This window comes from Lontra canadensis, unplaced genomic scaffold (genome assembly GCF_010015895.1).
Source record: "Lontra canadensis isolate GAN:19392208 unplaced genomic scaffold, GSC_riverotter_1.0 scaffold187, whole genome shotgun sequence".
Classification (NCBI taxonomy): domain Eukaryota; kingdom Metazoa; phylum Chordata; class Mammalia; order Carnivora; family Mustelidae; genus Lontra; species Lontra canadensis.
Genome location: NW_022631181.1, coordinates 845,216 through 869,917, shown reverse-complemented (window position 1 = coordinate 869,917; position 24,702 = coordinate 845,216). Strand labels below are relative to the sequence as shown.

Below are 24,702 nucleotides of genomic sequence, written 5' to 3'. Positions count from 1 at the left end.
CTCCTACTTCTCCGTCATCTTGTCTCCTCCCTCGGCAGATCATCAATCTAGCTACGTTTTACTGTATATCACTTAAAAATATATGGCCTGCGGTTAAGGTTTTTTCCCTTTAAAGCAGATATATAAAATTGCCTCTTGAAAGATATTTATCTGAACCCTTGTGCACTAATGGTAGGAATGCAGATTGGTACAGCCACTCTGGAAAACAGTATGGAGGGTCCTCAAAAAATTAAAAATACAACTACCCTATGATCCAGTAAGTGCATTACTGGGTATTTACCCAAAGGGTACAAAAACACTAATTCAAAAGGATATATGTGCCCCTATGTTTATTACAGCATTATTTATAATAGCCAAATTATGGAAGCAGCCCATGTCCACTGATAGATGAATGAAAAAGAAGATGTGACACACACACACATTTATATACACACATAGACACACAATGGAATATTATTCTGCCATAAAAAGAATGAAATCTTGCCATTTGTAATGATGTGGATGGAGCTAGAGTATATTATGCTAAGTGAAATAAGTCAGTCAGAGAAAGACAAATACCATATGATTTCACTCATATGTGGAATTTAAGGAACAAAACAAAGGGAAAGAAAAAGGGACAAACCAAAAAACAGGCCCTTAACTATTAGAACAAACTGATGGTTACCAGAAGGGAGCTGGGGGGGGGGGTACGGATTAAACAGGTGATGGGGATTAAGGATACACTGATCATGATGAGCACCGAGTAATGTATAAACTTGCTGAATCACTGTATTGTATACCTGAAACTAACATAACATTGTATGTGATCTATATTGGAAATAAAATTAATAACTTAATTAAAAATAAGACAGTTATCTGAGTTGGAAGTGAGTCCAATTAAAGAAAAAGACTAAGAAAATAATAGTACAGGTTATACCTGGATAAGGCAGAGATCAGGAAAGGGATGTTCAAACCACCGAATTTGGTAAATGTTGCCTAAGTTCAAAGAGTTCTCCGTGCATTACATAAAAACAGAACCCAAAACAGGGCTGGGTGAAGGGGATCAAAGTGTCAAGAGGTCAAGAAGCAGCTCTTACCATATAAACCACAGCAACAAGGTTGTCCATCTAAAATGGGGCGTGAAAAGGTCCCTCATTCTTCCTCGGTCTTCCTGTTTCAAGACAAGGACATGCTGTTTGCTCTCGTCTCCTCCAGCAGCGCTGACCTTGGGCTGGGACTGGTGAACACCCATGGCTGGGAGGGAGGCTGCTGGTGGGCTGCACGCTCAGGATCCGAGAACCCAGCACTCAATCCCATAACACAAAGTCCCCCAGCCCGGTGAGGCCCTCTAGCCAGGACCCAGCAACGTCTGCAGGCTTGATTCCCCAAGGATGGAGACATCCTGCAACCCCCAACCCCAGCCTGAAATCCTGGATCCAGGAAGCAGACTCCCTGCCCTGAGGACTCTCAGGTAGTCCCATGGACCTGGGGAGCAGACAGTCTGTCCAAGCTGTGTCTAACCATTTCATGCCCTGCCGAAGCCAGCTCTAGGTTAAGATCGCAAACACTCATGTCTTGAAAATCAATTCACCAGAAGCCAATGTGCCGAAAGATTGATTAGTTGAATGACCCACTTGCCAATTTCATATAATTTGCTAATTTATCAAATTTTTGCTCTATAATTTTTTTTAAGATTTTATTTATTTATTTGAGAGACAGAGAGAGAGCCTGAACAGGGGGAGGGACAATGGGAGAGAGGAAGAGGGTGAGGTAGGCTCCCCACTGAGTTGAGCTGAAAGCAGACACTTAGCAGACTGAGCTATGCTACAATATTCTTTTTAAGAGTATATTCTATGGGGGATGCCACATAGAGCCTGGGTGGCTTATTGGTTAAGCATCTGTCTTTGGCTCCAGTCTTAATCCCAGGGTTCTGGGGTTGAGTCCCACTTCGGGTTTCCTGCTCAGCGGGGAACCTGCTTCTCCCTCTGCCTGTTGCTCCCGCTCTCTCTCTCTCTCTCTCTCTCTCTGATAAATAAATAAATAAATAAATAAAATCTTAAAAAAAGTATATTCTTTTTTTTAAGTGTATTCTTTGACTGTGATTATATTCTCCTTAGATATATTTAACAAATATATTTTTCTTAGTTTGAGAAATGCTTGCTAATCTAAACATATAAAAACAGATTATGGACTGTAGGTGGTTTAGTCTACCTGTGAATATTGCTTTCATGAATAAAAATGTATTTTTTAGTATATTCTTGAATAAAAAGATAACACTCTTCAAATGTTAATTGAATATATTTGAGAATGTTTGTTTTTGTTGAATATATTTTAAAATAGGCTCATCAATATATTTATAAAGAGAACATATTGAGGAAATAAATATATTAATATATATTAGGAAAAATACATTCCTATTTACTACATATATTCAAAAAGAAGGATCCCTGAAACATGTTTTTGGTAAAAAGATACATTCCCAAGTAAATTCAGGAAAATAGGCTTTTGGAGAATTGGTCTGCTTTCTGCTTCTGCTCTTTTTGTGTGTCTCAGGAGTTACCCCATTCCACCCACGTACACACTCCCATGCAGGTGCACAAACACACACGCCACAGACAGTGGGCCAGGCACGGACCTGTCTGGAGATGATCAGTTTCCCCAGTGGCATGGGGGCTCCATTTTCAGTTGCTATCCTCTTTAAGGTGGCGATGGCCTTCTCCTGATTCCCGGACAACACATCGTACCTTGCGCTCTCTGGCAGCCACTGTGGGGACAGGAGTGATAGGTTACGGTGGCACAGAACACTGGGTCCCAGCCACATACTCTCATCTAGATGTGGAGTCTTTAAGGGTGGGGTCTCTGGACCCAGAGGAATGGAATGGGATGGGTTCTTGTAGTTATGATTGCTGCTGTTGTTATAATTATTATTAATTGGTGTTGCTGTCAAAGTCCTCCCCCCCCAAAAAAAATCTTAAAAATACTCCTTATGGGATGGTGTCCTCCTCCACCCCCTCCCCACCGAAATACAGTGAACAGCAGGAGGCCAAGAGGGCAAAGGTTGAGATGTCTTAAAGGATACCTACAAAACACAAGACTGCAAAGAGGAGCAGCGGGACAGCCGAGAGGATGAGTAGCCAGCGCCAGCCCAGGCTGGGCATCACAAACACAGCCAGGATGACCTCGAACACTGTCCCGATGGCCCAGAAGACCTGGGATGGGAAAACAGGATCAGTGATGGGAGCAGCATGGTCAACGCATGAGCAATGTCAGCATCATGACAGACGACACTCTCAATATGGGTAAGAGGTCCTTGGGGTCTGCAAAGTTGGAATGACCACCACTTTTCTGTGGTCCATATGGTTGGGCCAGGGCCACTATGTTGTCCATCTCCCGATGGTGCCATGCACATGGTCTAATATTGGCATAGTACCCACTGGAGTGTACAGTGTGGCAGCTCCAGTTAAGGAGACCAATACCACCTTGTGTGAGGTCAATATGGTGATGGACACATTGGTTTTTATCTACTGACATCCACCTCTCTTGTCCACAAGGGCCCTAGTATTCTTGTCACAATTGCTTCTTCCCTGCAGAGCTGAGTATCTTCTGTGCCTCTTTCAGTCACTCCCCATCTTTCCCCACCTTGCTCTTTGTGTGCACTGCTGCCATAGGCTCTCTGTCTTCTGGCTTCCCATTGGGCACAGCCAATGGGGAGCCCTACAGGAAAGGGGAGGGAGGAAGGTAAGAGAGGTGGGACTCTGGCTCCCTCTCTGCAGGATGCTCATGGGCTTGCTGCATCTCTCAGCAGAAGGGCACAGCTCCTGTCCAACAGCCCTTGACATATAACTCTCTCTCTGAACTGCTAACTACTTCCTGCCTTTGCCTGGCAACCAGAACTTCTAGCCTGGGGCTACTTAGAAGTAGTCCCTTTACCAAACCCTCTTCAGATTACTCAGTTTGAGTATGCTGGTTCCTGCTGGGACCCTACAACCATTGACCATGGACAAACCTGGTCCTTCAACTTGCCCATCAGTTCTGGGAGCCTGTAAGAGCCTTCCTAAATCCCCTTTTGCTTAAATTAACCACAGTCTATTTCTGTTGCTTACAACCAGGGATGATGGCTAAGATGTCTAACAAACTGATACAGTACAGACCAACCAGAATGGATACCAGGCACTGGTCATACACACCCTGCTCCCAACACACACACACACACACACACTCCATGACTGTGCCAGGAGTTAACTCTTTAGTTGCTAGATCATTGAAGTTCTAGGGGGTCCTCTGAGGGTGTGTCAGGTGATGAGGGGTAATCAGCGACCAGGCTCTGCTGGCACAGATACAATCTCAATATTTAAACAGTTGGTTCATCCATGCCAGTGTGGACCAGCTGACTACCATCCTTACTGGTCAAGGGAGATGCAATCAGGGTGGTAAATTGGGCTGTGGGGTTAATGTAATGAATATTGTCAGTGTGGTCATGGTGACTAGAGAGTGGCATCATAGTCATCACTGTGGACAGTGGTGTCCGGAAAGGACAAGTAAACACTACTGCTACTGCATGGTGTCAAGGGGGCAGTTACATACTTGCCCCGTGAGATTCCAAGATCATGATTGGAAAATGGGTCATAAGACCCTGGCAGAAAGAGGGCTTGAGAGGGGCTAGGTGGACCAAGGGGCTTTTAAGGCAGCTACAGAGGTGGCCACTCACACAAGACGCAGGTGAGTCCAGATACACATAGGGGTGGAGCGGGATGCTATGGACAAGAAGCAGGAGTTTTGGTCCCCTAGTCTCTGTTGTTTGGCTGCAACTCTCAGATAAAAGCCATGTCCAGTCCAAGAATGACATACCACCTGCCTGCCACCAGTTTAAGAGACTGGATTTTTTTGGTCAGTTGAATTTATCCATATAGCAAATAAAACCCCCAAACCCAAAACAACAACAACAAAGTTCAAATTAACAAACCCGACAAAATCCCATTTCCTTATCCTGAGGCTGAGGATGCCTGAGGATCTCTTGCTCAGAGACTGAGCTCTCTTGGGGGAACCCAGACCACCTTCCTTACCTCAATCAGCAAAATGCACTTAGCTCTGGCCTTCATGGGAAGGAACTCAGCGTACAGTGTCACCCTGGGAAAGCAGAGAGATAGGAAAGGAGTTAAGGTCAGGACTGAGAATATTGCCACAGCTTTCTGACTTCCTTTTCTTTTTCTTTTTTTAAATATTTCATTTATTTATTTATTTGAGAGAGAGTGAGAACATGTGCGTGCATAGGGGGAGAGAGACAAGCAGACTCCACACTGAGCATGAAGCCTGGACATGGGGCTCAATCTTACAACTTTGAGATCACGACTGGAGCTGAAATCAAGAGTCTAATGCTTAACCAACTGAGACACCCAGGCACCCCACTTTCTGAATTTCTAGGTCAACATTCTTCTGAGGATGGTCTGTGGAACACTTAACTTCAGAATTTCCTGGGACAATGGCTGAGTGCTTAGATCCTCAGACCCTATCCCAGACCTCTGTCTGTCTTTCAATCTATCTATCTACCTATTCATTCATTTAATCATTATGGACCTGTGAATTCCTATTTCATTCAGTGAGTTGTAAGCCACTACTACCATTATTCTTTCAATGCTCAGACTGTCCCAGTCTGGCCATTGGAAGATCTTTCAATCCAGTCCCTGTGTCTTTTTTATATGCCTCCATCGTTCTTTACATTCTGGCACACCAATATGTCCAGGCTCATGGTGTACTTTTCTGGCCCCAACAATGAAGTCAGGCATTTGTCCAAGAGGTCCTGGTTCCTTGTGGTACTTGGTATTTAGAAACCAAGATCTGAGCACTCAGTGTGCACATTACTACTGGTCTGCCATTGCTTCTAGGCCTTCTCAGAGGACACAGCTAAGAGATCTAGCTATCTATCTATCTTGGTCTGTCCCTTTCTTTCTTTCTCTCCACATGCACACCATACATTTATGTCTGTTTCTATATCTATCTGCGTATATGTATTTAAAAAAACATTGGGTTCACACTGATACTTTCAATTCTAGTACAACCAGAATGTTAGGGCCCTTTCTTTCTTTCTAAGTAATCACTATACTCAATGTGGGCTTAAACACACAACCCTGAGATCAAGAGCTGCATGCTCCACTGACCAAGCCAGCCAGGCACTCCGAGTTTAGGGTTCTTTCTAGCCTGCCCCAGTTTCCATGATTGTAATTCCCTTCTCCAACATTGAGACACCCAGGCCTCATTATTCTCTGTATATTTCTTATTTGCCTAATCAATTTATTAGCTTGCTGAATGTAACCAGTGCTCTGACTACCTAACTATACTGGCTGCCTCTTCCATCTACTACATTCATGCCCCCCTCCCCTATCTTTCACATCCTCAGCCACTGGCCATGCCAGAAAGTGAAGGAAACCTCTAAACTTCTTCTCCGTGCTGCTTCCCATTTTTCTAGGAAGAGGGCTTCTTTTTTCTCACATCTCCCACCTAAGTCAAGCATCTGAGCAACTAGATGGCTTCATGTTATTCTCCTGGCTCCTCATAAGGGAGACAGGGTAGAGAGAGGTTCATTTCCATTGACCATTTTGAGGCAGATGTTGCTGATGACCTATCAAGATCTCCTGGGATCATTTTACTATTTCAGTTTGCCTGATTTCCAGCTGCTGCTACTAATGGCTCATACCCACAACCTTCTCCTAGCATTGCTTTTGAACAATTGGAGCTGCCTGACCAGAAAGATGTCTTTCCCTGCATAATATCTAACATTTGAAAAGTTGGTCTTAGTAATACCACTGAGATTTAGGAAGCGTTCTATCTCCAGTAGAAGTCCTTCTTAGGGTTATGATAAAAGATATCTCTGTCCAAAGAAGGAAGACTTCTTAGGAGCCTCAGTGAAAAGGCCAGGACTTTAGTAGTTTAGATATATTCTATTTAGAGAAAAACATGAACAGAAAGTCGATATCACCTAGTTTAATTCATGGGATAAGTATTTTAATATATTCTCTCTTCCTGTCTTGATCTTTTGTCTTTATCTCTCTCCCATTCTCTTTCTCAATCTCTCTCTGCAGCTGAGCTCATACTCAAGAATTTTGAACCCTACTTTTTGATTTATAAATAGCATTTCCATGCCATTTAAAATCCTCTTACACACATATATTCTTTTTTTTCCCACGCATATATTCTATCCTATGAATGAACCATACTTTTCTTAATAATAGATACTTTTTATTGAGGACCTACTATGTGCCAAACATTCTTTGAGATGTTTTACATGGATAATCTCACTCAAGCATTTCCTTTTTTAAAAAATATTTGATTTATTTATTTGACAGACAGAGATCACAAGTAGTCAGAGAGGTAAACAGGCAGAGAGGGGGAAGCAGGCTTCCCACTGAGCAGAGAGCCCTATGCAGGGCTCGATCCCAGGACCCTGAGATCATGATCTGAGCTGAAGGCAGAGGCTTAACCCACTGAGCCACCCAGGTTTCCCTCACTCAAACATTTCAAATCAAGGGGAGTAGATACTTATTTATAATCCTCTGTGTGTGTGCATGTGTGTGTGTTTGATTCTCATTTTCATCTCTAGATCTATGTCAGATAAATTGTTAGTTGACCAGGAACCTTCAGCTAGTAAGTTAGTATTAGAAGAGCCAAAATTCTAACCCAGATCTGTCTACATTTTGTAGACCATCAACCACTTCCCTATTTGGATGGTTTCACAATTATAAATAGATATTTATATCTATTATATTATAAATAAATATTTATTTATTTATAAATAAATAAACATCTTTAGGCTGAAGACATTTTTGCTTCATGTGGTTTCCTGTTAAGTAGAATTTGTATCAAAGAGCATGCACAGTTTTAAGGCTTTTGATATATAATACCAGAGTTGTTCCCAAAAAAACTTGTTCTAGTTCATATGCCTACAAGTAGCTTTCTCAACAAAAACCATTAGGAATGTCACTAATTCGGCTCTGAGAAGGAGCATCAAGATTATAGTGGTTACAGAGATTACAGCAATTACCATGGAGGACTTCTTTGACATTGTTATACTATTCTCCAAATGGTGTGCTTATATTATTTTAAAAATCAATAATAATAATAATGATGATGATGATAATAAAATGAGAAGCATGTTTACCTTTCCTCCACCAAATTAAACTACTAACCATGCAAAAACATGCAACAGCATATTCTAAGGACAAAGTTATGCCTGTCCTTAGAGAGAGGATTTCTTTTTATAATGAAGCTATAACATGCAGTCTTCTTTTCTTTTTTCTTTTTTAGTTACAGAAGTAGTACCTGAATACATTTGCACTGTAAAACAATTAAGCAGTATACAAGTATACAGAGTATCTGATAATTCTTCCTCTTCTCCATTGCCCCTACTTCCATTCCACTCCCCCAAAGCCATAACAACCAGGAATTTGCTTTGCAAACTTCCAGGCCTTTCTCTATATAAATAAATAAATTTAAGCAACATATCTTTCTTTTTTATTCCCTTCCCTTTCCCTTTCTCTTCTTCCTTTCATCTTTCCCTCCTGTCCTCCCTCTTTCCCTCCCTCCCACCCTTCCCTCTTGCCTCCCTCCCCTCTTTCCTTCCTCCTTCCTTCCCTCTTCCTTCCTTCCTCCCTCCCTCCTTCCCTTCCTTCCCTCTTTTCTTCCTTCCTCCCTAGTTTCTCCTTCCCTCCCTTCCTCCCTCCCTTCCTAACACATGCAGCACACTGTTCATTTTCTACCCATACAAATGCCCCAATTCTTGACACTTCCATGCATGCCTGTCCAGTTTCCAATTGTCAGTACCTGCAACTCTCCCCTGAATGCATTCTCTGGTTATTTAAGATTACTCTGCCAACCTCTGTGGCAGACCAGGAGTGCCAAGGAATTTAAACTTTCCAGAAGCAGCTTTCAACAAATGACATTTCCCTCGTCCCTTGAACAGGACAATCTGGAGATGCGAGCTACAGGATCTCCCAGACTAAACTACTTGCACTAGCATCTCTGTGTCAGGATCTGCTTTCAGTAAGGCAGTTTGGAGATCTTTCCATATTAACATATGTAGACCAGTGGCATTATTTTAAAACTGCCACCACTCAATTGATTAATACTTAGATTGTTTTCAATTTCTTATTTTTGCCACCTCTGCCACAAGAAACCTTTCCTTGTTGTTGTTGTGCCCCCCACTTGGCCATTATTTATAGCAGTTCATTATAAAAACGAGCTGTTTGATTTTCATCCAAAGTATGGTGATTATGACAATCACACTGAAGAATAAAAGAATGAGCACTGAAAGTAGAAATGCCAGGAAGCCACCGATATTGGCGTCAATAAATTCCCGCTGAAGATAATCACATTTACAGCACTTGGCAATTAGAGATTTGCCATCTGGATCACATGCTTGGAAAGAAGTGACCTGTGATCTCCATTTGGCATTTCTGCTTGGTCTGGAGGGGAAAGAGCAGTGCCAAGGGTGGGTCTGTGAGCAAGATCCACCTAGACGCCAATCAGGAGAATCTTCTGAGGAGGTTTCAAGGTGGAACAGGTGGGCAGCTACCTGGAGTCTTAGTCTTGAAGCACGGCTAGCACACAGGCAGGGTGCCAGTTAAGGTGGGGTTCCAGCTCATCCCTTAGCCAGGGGGCATTTTTGCTGAAATACTCAGTACCCTCTATTGGGAACAATAAGCAAAATGCCTTGGTGCCACCATGTCTCTTTACACGTATTTTGTGTCTATTTTGCAACTAGAGGCAATGATCATTTTTTGATGCTTATCTGCATTTTCTATATTTTCTTTCTTTTTAAAAAAGATTTTATTTATTTACCTGACACAGAGAGAGAGAGATCACAAGTAGGCAGAGAGACAGGCAGAGAGAGAGGAGGAAACAGGCTCCCTGCTGAGCAGAGAGCCCAATGAGGGGCTCGATCCCAGGACCCTGAGATCATGACCTGAGCCGAAGGCAGAGACTTCACCCATTGAGCCACCCAGGCAGCCCTCTACATTTTCTAAAACAAAAATGTATTACTTATAATGATAAAAATTAAATTACTTCCAATTTTTTTTGCTTGAGTTAAAGTCTCTTCCCTCTTGACGCTCCCTCATAGACAGAAAAAGTAATTACTTGGCATCCTAAATAAACGTGCTTCTCTTTCCTGTCTTAATTAAAGGGAATAGTAACCACTCAGAACCTCCAGTTCTATATCTCCAGAGTCATCTTCCAATCAGTACCAGGGACCCAGTGGACATTATGGATTTACCAGGACTTTCTGACTAAATAAGCTCAGAATCTTTTCATGACATCTGTTCAAATGTAAGAGCTTTGGCATTAGATGGGTGTGGATTTGAATCTGGTTTCTCCACGTGGTAGGTGGTTTGCACTAAGTACCCCACTATTTTCCCTCCCTGTGTCTTGCTTCCTTGCAGGAGGTCACTCCAGGCAAAGTCAACGAACGTATCCCTTGAATCTGGGCCTTGCGACTTGCCCTTGTTCAACAGAATGTTGCAGACGTGATATCGTGCCCATTCCAAGCTTGGGTCTCAAGATGGTCTTGGCTTTTGCTTGCTCACTTGGACCCTCTGCCCAGGTGACGAGGTGCCCAGGCTAGCCAGCTGGAGTTTGAAAGGCTTATGGAGCATAGATGAGTCAGCTGTGGCCATGCTAGCTCAGCCAGCCCCCATCCAATTCACCAGTTGACCGGAGACACACAAGCAAGCCCTGCTGAGCCCAGAACAACAAAACTGCCCAACTGCAGAATCAGGAGTTCAATAAATTGTTGTTAAGCCATAAATGTCGGGATGGTTTGTTACAAAGCAAGAGGTAATATCATACTCCATTTTATAACCATCTGGCCTTAAGCAAGCCATTTAACGATCATTGAGCCTCACTTTTCTCTTCTGTAAACTGGGGATGATAGGGTTGTCAGTGAACAAGATGAGGTAGTGGGAAGAGAGCACTTAGCATAGTGCCTGCCACTTGGTAAGCACTCCATGGACATGATTATCATCACTATTAATGTTACAGTCGTTATCACCAAGGACCAATATAAACACCCACTTCAGGGGAAGAAATAAAGGAAAGAAGAAAAAGAGGAATGGGGCATCTGACTGGCTCAGTCAGTAGAGTACATGACTCTTGATCTCGGGGTTGTGAGTTCAAGCCCCATATTGGGTGTAGAGATGACTTACAGGAAAATCTTAAAAATTACAAAAAGAGAGATAGAAGGAAGCACATAGAAAAGCACAGATCAGGGCTGAGGGATGGGCTCTTTATTAATAATATAGTTTATAGACAAGATGATGTGCATTAACTAAACTTATTGAGCTGATCATTTTGCAGGATAGGTAAGTCAAGTCATTATGCTCTATACCTTGAATTCTGGATGTCAGTTACACATGGATAAAACTGAAATAAAAACAGTTTTTAATTTAATTTTAACAATTTTCAATTTTAAGTAATATAATTTGTATTTATACTAAAAATTCATTATAAGAACTTCTTGCTTGTTTCACTTTTAAAAAAATTACACAGCAAAGTCTTACTCATTTGGTTTTATGAGGTGGTGCAAAGCCTAAATGAATGGAAAATCTTGGTTACATTTAATTACATAAAAATATCTTCAACTAAAAAAAAATCTTCAACTCAATGTTTCCAAATAATGAACTTAAGGGAGCCATTTTTATAACTAGTTAAGAACATTGCATAATTAAACCACGATTATTTTTACATAAATGGCTGGAGTGGAAGTTCTGGGAAGCCAATGGCTCTCTTGGGTGGCTGAATACTTCTTCTGTAATTTTGTTTGTTTTTACTTGCTCTCTTCATGGACAAAAGAGCTATAGAGTGGAGTATTCAAGAGAAAATGTTTGTAGGATCAAGTGATGTTTGAAACTTAGCTCTGCCCTTTGTTAGCTGTGCGGACTTGGGCATGTTACATAATCTTCAAAACCCCAGTTTTCTTATCTGTAAAATGGCAGTGATAATACCTGTGTCTTGAGGTTTGGAGAGTTTTAAAATGGTCATGTGGACAATAGCTCCATAAACAAGCAGAAGGGCTGGGCTGGGGTTAAGTAAAGGAACAGCTAAGTGAGGAGGCATGGTGTTTGGGAGGTGGGGGTAGGGAGCAGGCAGGCAAGCTGAGGACCCTCGTGACAGATGAGTAAGGGGCAAAGGCCCTCCCAGCTGCTCTGTGTTCTTAATTTTATTCCCCTGGTGTCCTGTCCTCTCTCCCCGATGATCTCTCCCCTTTGCAGGTTTAGGAGGTGGGTGTTCTCTCTTCCGGTTACTCTGCCTTTGGAATCCCATCTGCCTACAATCTTCCAGAGGCTACTCAAAATTTCTGGTTGGCTGATGGTGCCGTTTTCTTGTTTCCCAGAATTGTCATAGATATATCTATTTCTTAGACCTTTGATGACATTTTCAGACACTGTGGAGAAGAAGAAATGGAAAGCAGCTCTTCTCATTTCCCCCATTTCAGACAAGAATCGCTGGACATTCTGGATATGTAGTTCCTTTCCCTTCCCTCTTGTGGGAGGAAAATCCAGGTAGCTCTTTGGAGGCTGGTTCTGCTGTCATTTCCCTGGGAAAGGAATTTAATGGGTACTTCTGTGAGTGCCTTCCTTCCAGCCCCTAGAGGAAAACTGTTCTCTAGTCAATGAGTGGCCCATGAATGGGACAGTGGCTGTGTCTGCAGGAATTCCTGGAGTTGGTCCAGACGTGGAGGACATTGGCCCCGAGCTCCTGCCAACCCAGATTTATGGGCTTGGCTTAATGGCTTCTGTCTCAAGCTCCAGTGGTTTTTAAGCCCATCCTAGGTCCAGGAGTATATGTCAGATGTCTACTACACAGAGCCCTGGAGGGATCGATAATGAATAGGAAAGGAAGGACTGGGGAGAACTGAGAGCCACTCAGTGCCCTTCCAGCCTCTAAGTGGCAGAAAGAGTCTGGGGATTTGTTCCTGTGTTCACTCCATGTGGTTACATCTCCCGTTCCCATTTACTCTTCCATAATTACCCACGGAGTCCAACATCCATCACACTGACACCTGAGTTTCACGGCCTTTGGCAGACCCAACACGTGCTAACGTTCCCTGAGCACTCTGCAGGGCACTGTCGCGGGCACTTCACATGTGTTGTCATGTAATATCCTAAGTGACCCCATGACATAGGTATGCTATTATCCCCATTTTAGAGATGAAGAAACTGAGGCACAGAAAGGTTTAGGGACTCGCCTAAGGGCATACGGCTGTTATGTGACAGAGTCAGGATTCGAATCTGGTAGTCATGACCAAATCACATTACTTCAGTGTTAGCCTTACCCTTCTAGATGCCCTTTCCTGGTCTTCCCCACCCGTGACACTCAACAGGCTCAAGAAGCCAGCCAGTGAACTGTTAACCCTCGAGAGGCAACTGGGCCAGATCCTCATGCACCAAAGCCCATCTTCTACCGACAGAGGCCAACGCAGACCCCCCAGGATGGAGCCATCCCATGTCACGTGGTGGCGAATCATTTATACTGAACATCTTTCCATTGTGGAAGGAATAGTGATTCATCCTGAAGGAACTGGCACATATCCTGGGTATCGGTTTGCCTTTCCCGTCCCTGGGGGCCCCACCCAGCACCACTATCTGAGGGCTTTTCGGTGTTTGACTCACTGACACAGAATCCCACATTTCAATGCTTGGGACCAAGGGAGCTGATACATAACAAAGGAGATGCAGCAGTGGGTATAGGACCATGGAATCCACTGGTCCTATCATATCTTATGGTACCTTGCAGCTGCTGGCCGGACAGGGGAATGGAACAGACTCTTGGAGGTGGCACGGAAGCATCAGCTTGGAGATGATGCTCTGTGAGGATGAGATACTGTCTTCCAGGACATAACACACCCTTAAATCAATGCCTATCATATTGTGCAATGTAGAAGGAATACATCGTTCAGAAGTCAAAGGGTTGAAGGAGGAATTTGTACTCCTACCACCTGTGGGCTTAGAGGTCCCAGTTCCCAGAGAGGGCATGCTTCCCTCAGGGGATGCTTCCCTTGCAAGAATCCCATTAGACCCGGCGCTTGGGTGGCTCAGTCGGTTAAAGCCTCTGCCTTCGGCTCAGGTCATGATCCCAGGTTCCTGGGATTGAGTCCCACATAGGGCTCTCTGCTCAGCAGGGAGTCTGCTTCCTCCTCTCTCTCTGCCTGTCTCTCTGCTTACTTGTGATCTATGTCTGTCAAATAAATAAATAAAACCTAAAAATAAAAAAAGAATCCCATTAGACTTTAGGCAAAGTTTCCCACTTAGTAACTTTGGGTTCCTCTCAAGAAAGAGAGTCAGCATTCTGTCTGAAGAGTTGACCTTGAGCATCAGGAAGCAGTGGGGCTGCTGTATCTAATGGGACACCCAGGTGATGCAATGGACATCTCTCAGTAACCCCCTGCCCAATTTTGGTGTTAAAATGGACAAGCAGCAGCTACAGCCTGGGAAGGACACAGTGACTCAGGCATGGGGTCTGGATCATCCCACCAGGTAAACCATCTCAATTGCAGAAGTGCTGGCCAGAGGTCATGGGAACGTAGAATGAGTAGCAAGGGTGGGAGATACTGGGCCTCAGGGGTAGCCTGGAGGCCAGCAGCAATAATAGGGACTTTAGTTTATTCCACTAGCCATCCTCTTTTAAATCTTTTCAGGGAAAAGATCAAGGGGAATCCTGGAGAAACTGTTCCAAGATGGGATGGGTTTATTATATGAAGAAAGGGAATCCAAGAGGTGCAGAGGGTAGACTGTGAAGGGTCCTTTGATATACCACCTGGACTCACCCTTCAGGACTGAAGCACACAGTCCCTCTGGAATGACCAGGAATGTTACCTGCTAAGAACTCAGAATTGGGTTCCTGGCCTTGACCAAAAGCAGCTGCCTTGCTCAAGGTCATGCTCGCTCTTAAAGGGCAGCCCATGTCTAATGGGGTTGATGTGAAGGTACAAAAGTCCAGCCCCCATGGCTCATTTTGGAACAACTCTAAAAAGCCATCCTAGCTCTGGAACTCCTACAGAGTCGGCTGTGCTCAACACTTCCCTCTGCCCATTCCAGCTTTACTCATTCCCTTGCCAGTGCTGATCTCAATAACCACTTGCACACTCATCTCCAACTCACATTCTCTTTTGCGAGGTCCCCATCTATAACAGGGACCATGTCTGTCTTGCTCACTGCTTGTTATATCCCCAGCATCTAGTACTAGGCCAGTGCCATAGTAGGCACTCAAGAAATATTGGCTGAATAAATGAATAAACTAGTCCTTATGGAAAATTTCCCTAAATTATTGCAAGAGGAATTATTATTTCTTATCTTCAACCCATCCTACCCACCATTGCCGGATGACTACTTCTAAAGTACTTCCCTTGCTCAAGAACTCTCAGTGGCTCCCCAGTGCCTGTGGACAATCCCTTTGGCCTGGCATTCAAGACTTCTAGGAAGCTTGCCCTGGTCTACCTGTCCAACCTCAGCTTTCAGTTCTCACATATCTCACCCCAACAAACTAACCAGAAGGGACCCTTAGCCTTCCTTGGACTCAGCTATAGATCCCTCTTTCCATTCAGATCACTTCCTATGAAATATCCTACATCATTCCCAATCTGCCTTTGACTCTTTCCCAATCCTTAATAGAAAGGCCGTACATTGCGATGGTTAGAACCTAGGCTCTGGAGTTAGAGGGTCTGAGTTCAGATTCTGACTCTGCCTCTTCCTGGCAGTTCACCTGGGCCAAGTCACTTTACCTTTCTGTGCTTCAGTTTCTGTATCTGTGAAATGGTATGAACAATGGAATTTACCTGGGAAATTTTGGGGGGATTAAAGGAAATAGTCTGGTAAACTGTTTAGAAAAGTACCTGCTTCTTAGTAAACACTAAATATTGGCCATTATCATCCTCTAGGTTGGGGTCAATGCACCTTTTCTACAAGGGGCTGGATCGTAAATATTATCTCTGTTGAGACTATTCAACTCTGTTGCTGTACATGATAATGAGCATAGTTCACATGATAATGAAGGATGTGGCTATGTACCAATAAAACTTTATAAAATGACTCAGCAGGTTGGATACAGCCCACATGACATTGTCTGCCAATCTCCCAGGATAGGGTAACTTCTTCCTGCAACAGTGACTTCTCTCAGTACCTTAAGAACAGCACCAACAAACTAACACTCAGTTTGCATATGGTTAGGCCCACCCCACCTTGAGCTTGGGTTAAAGGGGGGGAAGGCACCTTGTGCCCCTCATGATGGTTAAGAGCGTAGATGCTGTAGGCAGACAGACTCAGGTTCTTAGTTCCATTATGCACCCCACACATTTTGATTTCAACTATAAAATGGAGACTACAATCACTTGATAAACACGTACCTCCCAGAGCTGCTGCGATGTGTCCCAGAGAAATGCCTCATCAATGCTAAATCTATCATTTTTACATTTATGACCTTCTAGCTATTACACTGCATTTTTTTAAGATTTTTTTTAAAGATTTATGTATTTATTTGAGGGGAGATGGAGAGAGAGAGCATGAGCAGGAGGAACAGAATGAGAAAGAATCCCAAGCAGAATCTATACCGAACGTGGAGCCCAATACAGGGCTCGATTCCAAGCCCCTGAGATCACAACCCTAGCCAAAACCAAGAGTCAGATGCCTAACAGACTGAGCCACCCAGGTCCCTCTTAGGATTTATGTTTAAGTAATCTCTACACCCAACATGGGGCTCAAACTTACAACCCCGAGATGGAGAGTCCCATGCTCCACTGACTGAGCCAGCCACATGCCCGTACTGTGTGGCTTTTGCATCGTCAATCATTACAATACCGATAATGGTACTCCTCTCTGGCTACCTCCTTGACCCCAGAAGCCCTAGTGCACCATCTCCGCATCTGGTCCAAGGTCATGAACATAGCTGACTGGCTGTCTTGCTGGATGGCCAGAGCTGGGCGTTTACTTACGACTGGGGAACCCCGCCGATCCCGAAGCCCACCAGGCCTCGGAGCACCAGGATCCAGCTGTACACAGGCGCGAAAGCACTGAGGATACCGTAGTACAGAGTCCAGAGCACGCTGATCTTCAGCCCCTGCAGAGGAGGAAGACACCGAGTCACAGGGCTTCTCAGCACCTCCAGACCACATGGCCCTGAACCTGTTGAAAGCCATCAATGGGGTCATGCTCAACAGCGGTCCACACAGCCAAGGGAATACCAGGGATTCTCTATGTGATGGTACCAACCCCTGGGGCTGGTGGTGTGGGAGAATTATGGGACATTCTTGGTTGTCCCCAATGACCAGCATTTAGTACCTAGGGCCCTGAGATGTTAGTTGCCCAACAGGGCATGAGACTCAACAAAGACTTGTCTTGCATCCTGTACCATCTCAAATGGAACATTCTACTTGACTGTCATGCAGGTGAAAACCAGGATTATCTGCACCTTGACCTTCACTCTGTTTTATACAGAAATAAGATTTGGAGGAGGAACATAGTTTGAATATGCACTTAATTTTGCAGGGGTGCAACTTGTAGGTAAATCAAAGGAAGTCCGTTGTGGTTTTATCTGGAACTTCACAAAATTGTTCATTATCCCAGAAATCCATACTGTGAAATTCAACACTACCTGCGGTATTTGAGTCACGGAGTATCTGTATACAGTCACTGGGTTTCCATGTGTTATCTATGAACAGACTGAACTAATCCTATTTCAAAATGTCAAATATAAAGAAAAAAATCAATAAAATTCAGTTAAATACAAGCTTATTTATAATCAGGGACAAACATTAACCACTTCCTTTGATTATCTAGGCAATTGTGCATGCACATTTGCATATTGAAAATAACCCTTATTTAATTAATTGCCTCTTTTAAAAAAATCTTCCATCATATCATACTTGGGGCATTCTACCTGATTTATTTTATAATTTTTTTTATACCTGGATTCTTTTGGAGATTATGTGAGTGGCTACTTCAGTTTAGTTTTGAAATTACTCCTGGATAATTAAGGGGCATTATTAAGAGTTTTCATTACAATTTCTAAGTAAAAGGAACATTGCATTTGATGGGTTGAGAACCACCAGGGACACAATGCTGTAAGACAAAACACTCATATTCCTGCAGTGTTCATTAAAGACTGAGAAAAAATTAAGGGTGAATGCAATTTAAAATGTAATTTTTTTCTTTTTTTTTTCCTTTTTTTTTTAAATTTTATTTTTTATAAACATATATTTTTCCCCCCAGGGGTACAAGTCTTAAAATGTAATTTTTGTATCAAAACCAACACCAAACATATTATGGAGTAGAACACAAACTTTCAGGGATTTTAGACCAGCAACATGGTGTCTGGGAAGATCTCTTTCTGCAGTAATTCTCCCAGATCCAACCTTGAGTTCACTCTCCCATCCCCCTGGGGACAATTCAGAAGGAAATTGTGAAGCACCCTGATTTTAGCTTTAAAATTAAAATGAACTGGGGCACCTGGCTGGCTCAGTTGGAAGAGCATGCAACTCTTCATCTCAGGGTTATGAGTTCAAGCCCCATGCTGAGTGTAGAGATTACTTAAGAAAGCTTTAAAAAAAACTAAAATGAATTAAAAGGGACTAGAGAGGAAATATGGAGGTCCCCAGTCTTCTGGAAAATGTTTTTTAAGTGGGAGAGGGAATATTTTAAATAACTTGCATTAGCTTGCAAGAAAGTGATTTCTTTTTTATTTTAATCATTATTCTAATTATCTCCAAGAAAGTATCCATGTGGAGCTAGTCTGTCTTTAACACCTTTTTAAACACCCACTGATCTTTCTTTTTAACAGGGCAGGGGAGCAACCATGACCAACTAGAATTAGTAACATTGTCTTATTTTCATTGTATTTATTTTTGCAGATATTTTCTAATTAGGGCAATTGCTACTGATTTCCTATTTAAGGCTCTATAAAGTTTCCTTTTTCAAAAACAAGCATTTGAGGTCTCTCTCTCTCTTTTTCTTTTTTAAAGATTCTATTTATTTATTTCAGAGAGAGGGCATGGGGGAGTGGGGGAAGGGGCAGAGGGAGAGGAAGAGAGAGGATCTCAAGCAGACTCCACTTGTCAGTCGTGGGGCTTAATCTCAGGACTCTGAGATCATGACCTGAGCTGAAATGAAGATTTGGCCACTCAACCAACTGAGCCCCCCAGGTGCTCTGTGTTTTTTGTTTTTTTTTTAATGAAATGGGTATAAAGATAGATATTAAGTACATAACAAAACAGGTAGGATAGGAATTATTAAAGGCTAGGGAGCTCTGGATCTATTGCAACAATAATAAAGCAACATTTCTGCAACCCTAAAACACATAACTATGAAATTAGTAACTTGCCACACATATACTTACTTCTCTTCTTTTGGCTTAAGCTAACTTAGAGGGGTTTGCTTCCTTGGAAGGAGCCTTGAATCAGAAATAGGATATCATTGGGGTGGCACCTGGGGGGCTCAGTCAGTTAAGCATCTGCCTTTGGCTCCCGTCATGATCCTGAGTCCCAGTACGGAGCCCCAGGTCAGGCTCTCTGCTCAGTGGGGAGTCTGCTTCTCCCTCTGACTCTCCCACTGTTCCTTCTCTCTCTCGATCACTCTCTCTCTCAAAGAAATAAACACAATCTTAAAAAAAAAAAAAAAGACATCATTAGCAGTAGAGAAAATGAAGAGAGGGAAAACAGAGCAGGAGAGGAGAGGCTAGAGAAGACGGCCCCCAGACCAGTGCCTGAGAGCTAAGCCTCCCTCCAGGGACTGCCTGGGAGCTGCGGTATCCCATTGGGGTTCTCACATGACCCTATGCCAAGCAGCAAAGACCTGCTTGTCACCTGTTCTGTGGGGTCACTGCAGGCTGCAGCTGGCTCTGCATTTGTCTGCTGATGCTGGGGCTTTCCAGTTGGCCAGGAAATGTGGACTCAGCAACCACTGGTGAGTATCATCATGGCTACTGCAAAGGCATGGGTACTACAGCAAGCCCCATCCAAGCACTGCTGGGGACTCTGCAGAAATGTCTCCTGGGTTTTTGAGCTTTTCATTAACCACACTTGTCATTCTGCCTAACATCAGTCCTGCCTTTCAGACTCTTGGTCCCTTCTCCCTCCTACCTTCTCTTCCTTTCTCCTTTTCTTCCTTCCGTATTCATTTACTGAGCATTCCCTGTATGCCAGGCTCTAGACATTATGCACTTATTAAAAATTGCTCACTCGATTATTCATTTAATAGTAAACATATATCAAGTCCCTGCTGTATGTCAGACACTGGAAATAATATTATGTATTATTCATTCATTCAATATGCATGTATCAGACACCTGCTTAAACAAATGATATGCATCACTCATTCAATCATTTGTTCAATATGCATGTATTGAGCACCTGTCACATGCCTGGCAGTCAAGATGCTATTATTCATTCATTCATCCCTTGGCCATGCATACATTGAGTGCCTGCTGTTTGCTAAACACTGCACTTTGTCTTGGGCTATAGCAGGGAAGATGACAGCCATAGTCTCTGACTTCAGGGACCTTTCATTCCTGTTTTATAAATCACTGCCCCATCATTATACTGGGTCGTCACAGCCTCCTGTGGAAAGAAGCTTCTATTTCCACTCCTACTTCACAAATCAGCACAGTGAAGGTCAAAAGAGTTGAGTGATTTGTCCAGAATCAGCAGAGTCAAACCTGGAGTCAGAACTTCCAACCCTGAATGCTGTACTCTGAATGAGCCACTCCCCTCCTCCTGGGGCTTTGATGGCTCCAGTTGCCTTTGACAGAGAACATACGTGACAGTGTCGTGCAGCAATGACAGGTGGGTACAGGTGACTGCAAGAGAACTCGGCCTGTCTTGTCAGTCTCTACTAAGCTCTAGCCAAAAGTTGCCATCACAGAATATGGACCCCGGGTTGCCAGGTAGCCGAATTAAAAAAAAAAAAAAGCCACAAATGTTTATTTTTATGCAAAATACATTTCTGAAGCAGAGGCAACTGATTCAAAATCCTGTGCAACATAGCATGGGTTAAATAAAACACATCTGTAGACCATGATCAGTTCATGGCTCACTGGTTCACAACCTGTAGCCTGGAAAGCCTTCAAGCTTCTGCTCCAAGAAGCTGAGGGTCTTGCCACCACTTGGGCTCCAGGTCTGCAGCCTCCAAAAGGAGATGATGATGTCATCATCATAAGCATCGCTCAGTTCTGGAAGGCTGAAGACTCATGCCTGGTGTCCTCCAGGGATGCCCAGGACAAGGAAAACAGTCATGGGACAAGGAGGTCTGGGGATCTTCAAAATATTGAGAGGAAAGGCCTGTTGACTGCCAGCCACCCCCTTTACCCTCGCAAAAGATAACAGGGACCTATAGCCTTTGGACTAGCTAGTGACCTGATCATATTCTGAAATGTTTCTTCTTTGAGTCGCAGCCAATAATAGTTATCATTGATCACGGGCTAACCACATATCAGTAAATACTGCTCTAAGCACATTACCTCCATTTCTCATATAACCCTCCCTGCAACCCTCTGAACTATTATTGCTCTTGTCAACCCAATTTTACAGATGGAGAAACTGAGGCTCAGAGCAGTGAAACAACTTGCTTAAGTTTCCCTCGCTCGACATAGGGGATGGAGAATTTTCATCCTAGCAAGGCCACACACCCACAGTTGCCCTTCCTTTGTGAGGTTGCCATAAGCCTTCAGGGTGCAGAAACTTCTGTAGGAATCAAAGTGACCCACAGCGTTCTAACCTTGCAAAGTGAGTCCCTTGCAAAGTCATGCAGCGGACGCCCTCCCAGAAGCCTCCCAGCTGGGTGGAGGCAGATCAAGGAGCTAGGAGGAGATTCTTGGCACTTGCTAAAGCTCGCCAGCTGCCCGGCTCACCCTCTGTTTCTGGAGGAGTTCTACAGAAGCCATATAATTAGAACCTGATCCATCCTCCCTGCGGTTGGGCCAGAATTCCGTGCAGGGAGGAGGGGGCCCTGCAGTCTGGGGGTGCTTTCTCCTCTCTCCCGTCGGGAGAGCTAGAGGACCACTCTAGAGGCATCCTCTCAGGCTTCCTCTGTTGGGAATGGATGAATGTAGAACTGCTCAGCTGAGTTCGGGGGGACAATTCAGTTACTTCTCTCAACAGCCACGGGAGCAGACTCGGCAGCCAGACACACCTGCATTTCAACACTGGCATTTCCAATTATTGTCATGAGCTTGGCAAATGATAGAAACAATAATGAGCATTTATGAATCGCTTCCTCTGGGCCAAGAGCTTTCTGTGCAAAGGCCCATTGACTCCAGAACACCCCTGTGGAAGGGAGAATATTATTATCCTACTGACAGATGAGGGAACTGAGGGACAGGGAGGTCGAGTAACTTCTTCAGGGTCATGCAGCCTGTCTGCGGAGGAACCTCAACAGTGAAAGCCCATGCTTTCACAGGGATGGCATGTTAGTATTTGTCCAGATGAGCACCGGAGGTAAATAGGAAATCAGGGTGCAGTGGTCCCAGGTGACACAATCAGATGCTACAGAATGAAGCCTCCACTGTAGTACAAATTGGCATCACCTGTGCCTTCACTCTGCAGCCTGGTTTCTCAACCCTGGTGCCCTTCACAGTTTGGACAGTCCTATGGACTTTTTGGAAATCGAGCAGAAGCTGACTCACTAGATGCCAGGAGCACACCTCCCCTCCATTGTGACAACCAAAAAAACATCTCCAGACATTGCTGAGTGTCCCCTTGGAGGAATGGGGAGACAAAAATCTGCCCACTCCCTCCTCCGGTGAGAACTACTATTCTAGAAGTTGCCAAAACGTGTTCAGAACTCACAAGATTCAGTAAATGGCATTACTGAAAACCCATCTAGGAATCTTTTTAAAATCTGAGCTATAGTTTTCTCCTCCTCATCATAAAACGAAGACATCTACATTCTATAGGGCTCCCTCCTGGGAACAGGGTAGGCATGACTGACCTTAGTGGCAGAATGAGTACACTCTTCTGAGGGATGTCAGAATCATAAGCTAGCGACCTTTTGGGGGCTTCTCGGCAAACAGAAAACACTCAGCAGTAAAGTCCTTTGCTGGTCTGGAGAGGATAAGAGAGCAGCAGAAAGTGGCAACAAGGAGGTCTGATTTTCATCTATTGAGCTCAGCCACTCGAGAGGTATTTATAGAGTGTCTGCTATAAGGTAGGTCCTCTGCCAGGAGCCCAGGGCCACCCTAGGGAGCAAAACAGGCACAGCCACCTTCCTTATGGGGTTTACGGCACTCACCTGGCCACCCTCCTGCCCCTGGCAGACATCACTGATCGATCACGGCACCATCCCACTGAGCCTTCCCACTCCTCCAATCCATGTGTCTGGCATCCCCTATGGAATGATTAGAACAGACACAACGGACGACAAACCCATTTGCCCTTTAGTTTCATGAACTCCATAAATGGTAGCTGTTACTATCAGCTATTACTAATCCAATTTCCCCCGACATAACTGAGGCCCCAAGAGGGGAGAGTAACTTGCTTTACTCACCCAGTGGCAGACCCAGGCTCCAAATGCAGGTGTTTTCACTGAATCCCCCCTGTATTCCTCACGGCTTCGTGATTCGGCAATGGGGTAAGAGGATTTGGGGCACAGTAAAGTTCCTTGTTACGGGCTCCTGCATATTTTGTGTGTGCAGATGGATGTTTGCCTCAAGAACAAGTAAATAAAAATTGTTTTTAGCCAGAGACGGAGGGACAAGTCGTCCACCCCGTGCCCAGTCTGAACAGGAAGAGACCACGTGAAGACTTCAGAAGAGCTTTCTCTTTAGATTATTTTAAAACTGCGAAGGCTAATGTTAGTTCCAGCCTCAGCCACATATTTACAGTTTTCAATGCTCAAGTCACCCAAGAATCGCTCTGCTTCATTTTAAGAGGGATTTCCCCTCTCTCCCTCCCTCCCTTCCTCCCTCCCTCCCTCCCTTTTTTCCTTCTTTCTTCCCTCCCTCCCTCCTTTCCTCACTCCCTCCCTCCCATCTTTCTCTCTTTCCTTCCTTTCCTTCTATCCTCCCTCCCTTCTATCCATCCTTTCTTCTAACCCTCCCTCCCTTCCTTCCTCCCTCCCATCTTTCCTTCTTTCCTTCCTTTCTGTCTTCTTCCTTTCCTTCTATCCTCCCTCCCTATATCCTTCCCTCCCTTCCTCCCTCCCTCCCTCCAGCCTTGGCTCTGCTCTATCTTCCAGCCAGAAAATGGCTGAAGCAATGACTTACACCCTCTAGAAAAAGGAAGTGGGTGGGAGGAGGTGCATGGGCAGAGTTTAGAGAGCTACGGCCTGAAAACCAGAGTCATCCAGGTTCGAGTCTCCTTGGGAGGCCTGGAGAGGTCTTCCCAACTGACCTCCCCAGCCTCTAAAACCAACCGAGAGCCCCTGTACTACAATGGTTGTAGCTGGTTTTCCAGCCTGGTCACCTCTGATCCTTGCCCCAGCCACTTCTTGGTGGTTTTATAAGACAATGTCTCCCAGGTGCCTGCTGGCCCATGTGTTTCCTGTCCAGCCACAGTGGGAGGGGCTACAGCAGGACTGCATTGTTCAACCATCCATCCATCCATCCATCCATCCATTGAACCAACATACATTGGTTGAGCATCTATGGATTCAAGCCAGTAGCATCATGGTTAAGGCAAGAGTTTAGACTTAGAAGGAGTGAGACCTGGCTCTGTGATATAAAAACGTGTGGCTTGGGCAAGGTGCCCACACCCCA

The 24,702-nt window shown here is 44.2% G+C and overlaps 1 protein-coding gene across 2 annotated transcripts in view; it reads right to left on the bottom strand.

Moving 5' to 3' along the window:
• The window catches only part of SVOP (SV2 related protein), a 71,618-nt gene that overhangs the window by 14,038 nt on the left and 32,878 nt on the right, over nt 1-24,702 (bottom strand). For both annotated transcript variants that reach the window (XM_032847418.1, XM_032847419.1), the window contains exons 6-10: nt 16,952-17,076; nt 5,043-5,106; nt 3,063-3,188; nt 2,615-2,743; nt 1,077-1,150 (exon numbers count right to left, since the gene is read on the bottom strand). In XM_032847418.1, coding sequence (XP_032703309.1) covers nt 1,077-1,150; nt 2,615-2,743; nt 3,063-3,188; nt 5,043-5,106; nt 16,952-17,076 — 518 coding nt within the window. The remainder of the gene's footprint in view (nt 1-1,076; nt 1,151-2,614; nt 2,744-3,062; nt 3,189-5,042; nt 5,107-16,951; nt 17,077-24,702) is intronic.